The sequence below is a fragment of the Halichondria panicea genome, chromosome 13, assembly GCF_963675165.1.
Source record: "Halichondria panicea chromosome 13, odHalPani1.1, whole genome shotgun sequence".
NCBI classification, from domain to species: domain Eukaryota; kingdom Metazoa; phylum Porifera; class Demospongiae; order Suberitida; family Halichondriidae; genus Halichondria; species Halichondria panicea.
Window position 1 is genome coordinate 4106101 of NC_087389.1, and position 7024 is coordinate 4113124.

Genomic DNA, 7024 nt, shown 5'->3' on the forward strand with positions numbered 1-7024 from the left:
TTGTTCACATTTAGGTGGAACGTTTGAGTTGATTTCGCATGCCCAATTATAGGAATTTAACTCTATTAAAACTGTTCCAGAGAATTCCTTTTCAATGATTCTCACATTTGAGTGTTCCATGGATGCATAGTTGACAATATAGTTATGGAATAATAATGGTGTTCTGTATTATTGTGCTCAATATCGAAATGGTATTGTCCTAGCTAGACTAAGTAGACTGGTCTACTCAGATTGTTTTGACCTTGTTTGCATCATCTTACTGAGAAGATCTTTACCACACATTGCTTGCATGCCATGGCTGAAGCCAGCTCTTTCCTGACCCTCACCTGGGACCTTCATGACCTCATCTTCTCCTATCTCACTCCTCAGGACCTGTGCAGGTATGAAGGTGCATGGTTGCCCTAATAATTACATCAATATTGAACCAGTGGTTAATATAAGGGAATGACTCCCTCGCTACAATATCAATGTTTAGTGTATGGCCACTTTTTGCTCAGCATACGCTAATGTTACTAAGATGTATATACAGCTAATACAACTTGAGCCCGAGGGCAAGAGTTGTATTAGCAGTACATCACGAGGGCATGACATTAGATCTAATAGAGATAACCTTATTGCTGATTCGATTACCGTAAAGCGGGTAATTTTCGTGGGGTAAAATATTCGTTATTTTCGTGGGCAGGCTAACCTCCACGAAATGTTATCGTAGGCATGGCTTATCTGAACGTAGGAATGTCGTTCAGCCACGAGACTAAACGAAATTTTTACTCACGAAAACTACCGTTTCTCGAGTTGAACGAATTTTTTACCCCACGAAACTTACCCGCTATACGGTAATAGTATGGCTAAGAGTGCTATTAATCCCTTATTGCACGAGTAGCCATACTATTGATTGTTAATTGTTTGTGATGCAGATTAGGGGGAGTGTGTCAATATTGGAGGAGCTCAGTCACACAGTGCAATCAGTTGTGGAAGCGTCACTGTAGGAAGGTGTGGTTTCAACACGAGTGAGTCTATTATAATTATTACTAGGTACGTATACACACACGCATGATTAGCCTCGCACAGAGTTGTATTAAGTACAATTTTAGGAGAAAGAAGGAGAGTAGACTTGCTAGAGAGTATAGAGAATGAGATTTGGATATGATTATAAAATAACAAATACATATTGATTAAACTCCTGCATGGGTGTTTATTTCATATCAAAGTCTGTAAAGGGCGTTTATGCTTATTCGAACAGGCGTTTATTGTTTTGTCTACTCCACACTCTTGCACAGCAGCAGTTATTATGCTCTTTTTGGCTGCTGCCACAGCTCTCAGCTTAAATCTTAAGTCGTAGGAGTGGTGTTTAGGGCTTGGCAAATTTTATGCTAGCATAATTTTAGGGAGACTTCTAGCAACAAGCATATTAAGGCACTTAATTTGACCTTCAGACCTGTAAGCACTAGCCACTATATAAGCAGGCATGGAAGAGTATTTTCTCTTTCAGCACAGAGGATTATAATCTATTCACTTTTTCTGTAATACTACCTCCTTGGTCCCGGGCCGATTTTTTTTTTGAAGTTGAAAATACTACAACGAGGCTACGTACCTTATGTAGTGCTATCAATACAACTACAAATGAATAATGGGTACAACAAACTGGAATAATAGGCTGACTTTTTGAAAAGAATAATAGGCAAAATAAAAAGCGTAATTTGCCAAGGCCTAGTGGTGTTTCTCCCTCTGTGTTGGTATCTCTCTATCTGCCATCATAAATAATATCTATTATTCTATGCTGCCATGCTTGTAACTGGTTCCACGTGCTAGTTCAGCTCCATCCACAGTGCCACGCCTCATGCATGGGCGATTATTTAAGATGGGGCGTTTATTGACAAAGACAGAGCTTTTACCATGGGCGTTTAAATACGGTATACATTTTTTGGTTAGAATCAGTCTCTCAAGAACTCTGCTATCTCTTTCTAAGGCTTTGTTCATACATGTATGAGACTCTTATACGGCTACAGCCTAAGCTAGCTCTTCCAGCTAGTACGTAACTTTTATTCTCTGCATAATTATGCCAATAGTAGATCAGTTTGGAGGTAAAAAAGATTAACCGAATGTAACCACACCCAATTCCGTGTTCCTGAAGCGTGACGTACATTCCTGAGCGTGACATACATACATACATATACAGAGATATGATGCAGTATTAGTTGCCTCGCGCTAAGGCGCTCGGCAATTATTAATTTTCGCTGTACATTGTACATGTATATATATTGTATATGTTTTTTGATTAAACTTCCCCCTCCCATATCTCCCTTTTTCTCTTCCCCCAGACTGCCCTCTGATTGTGACAGTTGGTACCAGTCATGGCTGAGAATGGCGAGGGAGTACGGTCGCTATATAAACTGCTACGCTGATGTAAAGAGGGCGTGGTGTAGGATTGAGGAGTTTTTGTTAGCTCACAAGATTGTTATAAATGTAGAACTCACTGGTAAGTGTGTACAGAGCTTATCTCTGTTTTTCTTTGTAGTGATGAAGTTCGAAACAAGTAAATACATTACATCAACAGTATATAAGAAGAGAAGAGTGTCGAACTACCGATACCTCTACACAAAACATTGTGCACAATTTAATTACTCGCACGTGATAAGTATTGCTACCTTAACTATGTTAACTGTGACGTTTGTAGGGGTGTGGTAATTGATTAATGACATCTGATTCTAGCTATAGTCGTTCGTGTTCAGCTGCTCACTACACACTGATAGGCGCACAAAATTCATCTAATAGAGACAATAGTCAGTTGATCCTCTTCACTTGCACTGTTAATAACTGTTAACAAATTCTGTGCATTGCGTAATGGATGCACAAGCTTGCGCAAACGTCATCAATTGCGAGTTGCTCCACGTGCAATTGACTGGATGTCATGTTACCTTTTTGTGTAGAGCTATCAGTATAGCTCTTCTCTTCTTATATACTCTTGATTATCAGTATAGCTCTTCTCTTCTTATATACTCTTGATTATACTATAATGGTAGGTTTTCATTTGTGTACAAACCATGTATATACGTATACCAAGCTCGGAGAACATGCACTGTTGTACATAATTATGATCAGATCCAATTTATACATGAGAGACCAATCTTCTGACCTCATTTGAGTACGGGCAGTATACGTAGATATCTTAAACAATTGTTTCTAGCTATTTTTCACTGGTTAGTATGTACACAGAGCTTGTCACTCAAGATTGTTACGTGACAACATGACTTCTCTGGTTTGCAGAGAAACGTACTGAGGATGAAATAACAAAGGCAGAGCAGGAGTTGGGGTGAGGAGATGCCTTAAATTTCCATTTTCCACCTGTTCCCTTTTATCTGCATTATTATATCAAGCACGTAGAAAGTTTATGTCATGTTTTAATCCTCCCACACCCTCCCTTCCTGCAGACTGACGTTCCCTGATGACCTGAGGCTATCCATGCGTTTCCATGACGGCCTCTCCTCTTTCCTGGGTGTGCTGGAGTTCTACTATTTCCAATCCATTCTCACGCTGCACTCGCTAAGTGACCTGGTGTGTACTAGCTTGACCCATTAGGCCTTTTCTTTGTGTGTTTAGATATCTTCTGTCAGTCCGATAACAACACTTTGAGTGCCAACTTGTTTATACCGATAGTCTAAGAGCAGAGGTAAAAAATATTTGTCTGAATGTGTATGGGCGATCATACCACACAGTTGTCCTTATTACCATTGTATTTAGGTTGAGTTACATCGGTCTGCGACGGAGGAGTCCTTCTATTGCCCCTCCCACGGGAACACTCAGTATCTGCAGATTGTGTCCGGGTGGCCAAACAAGAACACAGCTGCTGGGTTGTTACTAGCCCTCCATGAGTGTAAGGAAACGCCCCCTGGTCATGTGATCTGGATGTCCACTGTCGTAAGTTGGTATGTGTGATTCAAAGTTATAGAGGATTGAAGCAAAACATGGTTTTATTGATCGTGTATATGGTAGTGTATACATGTAGGAAAGAAATGGAATCTTAAGTGATCTATGTTTAAATTTCTCTAATGCACATAATTATTAGTCTAAGAGCTTCTGAAACAATCCTAGGAATACAGTGTGATACTTCTGCACATGTACATGTCAAGTAGTACATGTACCACACACCATGCATTCAGGGTTGGACGGAGGAGCCGCTCTTCAACGACCAAACAATAAACCACAGTGGAGTGCTCAAAAACTGCTCAGTGGGACTCATCGGAAAATGTTAGCGTTAATTTAGTGTTTGCTTAGTTGTTAAGTACTCGTTACATAATTACTACAGTACATAGGCCAGGCCTCACTTAGACAAGGTCATGGTTGTAATGCTCGGGCACACTATAATAGGACTAGACTACAATTATTGTCAAATCTAATTTTGCTATTGGAAGAAGGCCTTCTCAAAGTGTAGTATAATTACTATCTGTAAGTTTATAGCGAGCATTCTGTTTGGTGAATGAGGAAAATGTTTTTATTTTGGCGATCTTGCTTTGCTTCACATTCATTGATTACGTGAGGCATGCACAGCTCCTATAGATCATTGGTAAGTTATCATGTAACTTGGTGATCCTCACCTACATTCACCAAATCACTCAACTTTCCCACTGTACAGCATAATTATACTTTTGAGTAGAGACATGATGAAGATCATTGAATAAAGCAATTCCATGCAGCCATGCTGTTCAAAGATTGGCTGCTTGACTGTGCACAAAAGCTGCCCTGCTATCCCATAATGCCTGACAAGAGACAAGCGTTCATCATGAGGTGAGTCATGTAACCCCTGCAAGGTATGGTGTGGGGGGTTTGGTTGCTGGATAATGAAGCTCGATTTACTAAATTACGTGCCCAATTCAAATGCTGTGGAGTGTCTGTCAGTATGCTGACTGCATATTTGAGACCTTATCTCACTGTATATCTTCTATGAAAACTGTTTGTCATTAATTAATTGAGCTGTCATAGGTTTGTTTACGTAGCTCCGAAACAAGGCACAGTTTCTAGATGCACGTATTATTGAAGCTTTGTCACTCCCTACGCACACTCCAGGTTCTATCGTGATCCCAGCGAAGTTGCTACCACAGGACACTTTACCATCCGAGTGGGTACCGCCCTGGATCCATCCATGGGTACCATGTACCAAACCAATACCTCAGATTCCATTCCCATTCTGCCCCTACCCATTATCCCGTTACTGACCACTGGAGGGAGCTACGCCTACTGGATAGAGTGAGTGAGAGTGTGTGTAATGTGTGTCAGAAGTGATTAGAGCCAGGAGTGCACTCCTGTTGGAGCGTAGCAGCTATTCCCTATTGAAATAGATAGCGTTCACTCTGTGAAATGCTTAGGTTATACCATATTACTAGAATATTTTGCAGGTGAAACCTTTGTGAATGAGCCAAATTAGCAAAAAAATGACTCTTTGCTATCTAACTATTGCGTTCTGGCAAGGATCATGTGTATTTTATTCTTGATAAACCCTCACAAAAGTTTGCATAGTGTGATGGTCACAAAGCATTCTAGTAATACGGTATGTTGTAGAGAGCAACCAAGTACAATTAGGTGGCAAGTTTTTGAATATGTGAAAGAGGCAGCTGGTTTCACTATGTGTGATCATAGATTGAAGAGTTACAACTCTTCTTTTAACGCTTCAATCTATGATGTGATGTGTTGTTTATCGTATGCAGGATCAAGATGCATGACGACGCTCCCAAAGACGGTGAGTTGCTACTTATAGTGACATATACATATCTTCTCAATGGTTAAAATAATATTTATAGTCTGATAGCAGCTTCGTCCATTGTCCATTGTGTGCCCTCAAATATGCTGAGCTATATACTATAAAAGTCTCAACCAATCAACAGGTTCATTTTTAGTATCAATGTACGTAAGCAAGTTTATAGTTTGCCTTGCTTAAGAATAACATACTATCCTTCTACACACGTTATCGTTGCCATGTTTCATTGCAGAGAGGTGTCAGCTTGTGAGCCGTCGCTGGGTTATCCGCTACGCTAGTGGGGAGGTGGAGTCTGTGGATGGGCCGGGGGTAATTGGAGAGACCCCTGTGTTTACCCCCGGGCACATACACCAGTATGCCAGCTGTACACGATTCATAAATGAGGACTACTGCACCATGGAGGGTCACTACACCATGCGCTACTTGAATAAAGGTTTGTTTATAATACCTACATTGTAACATGTTTAATAGCACAATCCTCTCGATGCACGTACGCTCGAGACTGTAATAGCATTTAATAGCACAATCCTCTTGATGCACGTATGCTTAAGACTGTAATAGCAAAAATGCTCCCCACTCTAAGGCTGTAATAACATTTAATAGCACAATCCTCTCAATTTACACTCTAAGATTATATGCTATTACAGTCTTGAGCGTACGTGCATCGAGAGGATTGTGCTATTACAGTCTCGAGCGTACGTGCGTCGAGAGGATTGTGCTATTAAGTGTTATTACAGTTTCGAGCGTACGTGCGTCGAGAGGATTGTGCTATTAAGTGTTATTACAGTCTGGAGCGTACGTGCATCGAGAGGATTGTGCTATTAAGTGTTATTACAGTCTGGAGCGTACGTGCATCGAGAGGATTGTGCTATTAAGTGTTATTACAGTCTGGAGCGTACGTGCATCGAGAGGATTGTGCTATTAAATGTTATTGCCATGAGGATACATTAACGCTCAGCAGTCACGCACACAACTCATTCACAGCTACTCATTCATCACTGACCCACCCACACACATGTATACACAGATGGAATGTTTGACGTTCAAGTACCCCGATTTCACATGCCCAAGCCGGACATCAAGTGGCTCTAAATGTAGCTCCTCTATACACTGGACACACTCTCTACCTTCTGCAAGTAATTAGTGCTACATGTATAGTTGCACTCCAATGCCACTGTACGTATTTTCATGGAGACTAATGCTCTGCTATTTTCATAATCAATTTTGTGTGTACTCATGCCATGTACCTATAAATTCCAGCTTTCTCTTCGAAAC

General features: G+C 40.7%; 1 protein-coding gene across 1 annotated transcript; it reads left to right on the plus strand.

Annotated features, from left to right (window-relative positions):
* The first annotated feature begins 40 nt into the window (after positions 1-40).
* On the plus strand, positions 41-7023 carry LOC135346291 (F-box only protein 3-like). The gene is made up of 12 exons (XM_064543866.1): positions 41-380; positions 915-1007; positions 2319-2476; positions 3265-3310; positions 3429-3552; positions 3739-3915; positions 4158-4245; positions 4692-4782; positions 5062-5241; positions 5700-5731; positions 5982-6182; positions 6777-7023. Exons 1-12 carry the CDS (start codon positions 295-297, stop codon positions 6839-6841), a joined length of 1341 nt encoding a protein of 446 aa, XP_064399936.1. The 5' UTR covers positions 41-294; the 3' UTR covers positions 6842-7023.
* The last annotated feature ends 1 nt before the right edge of the window (position 7024 follows it).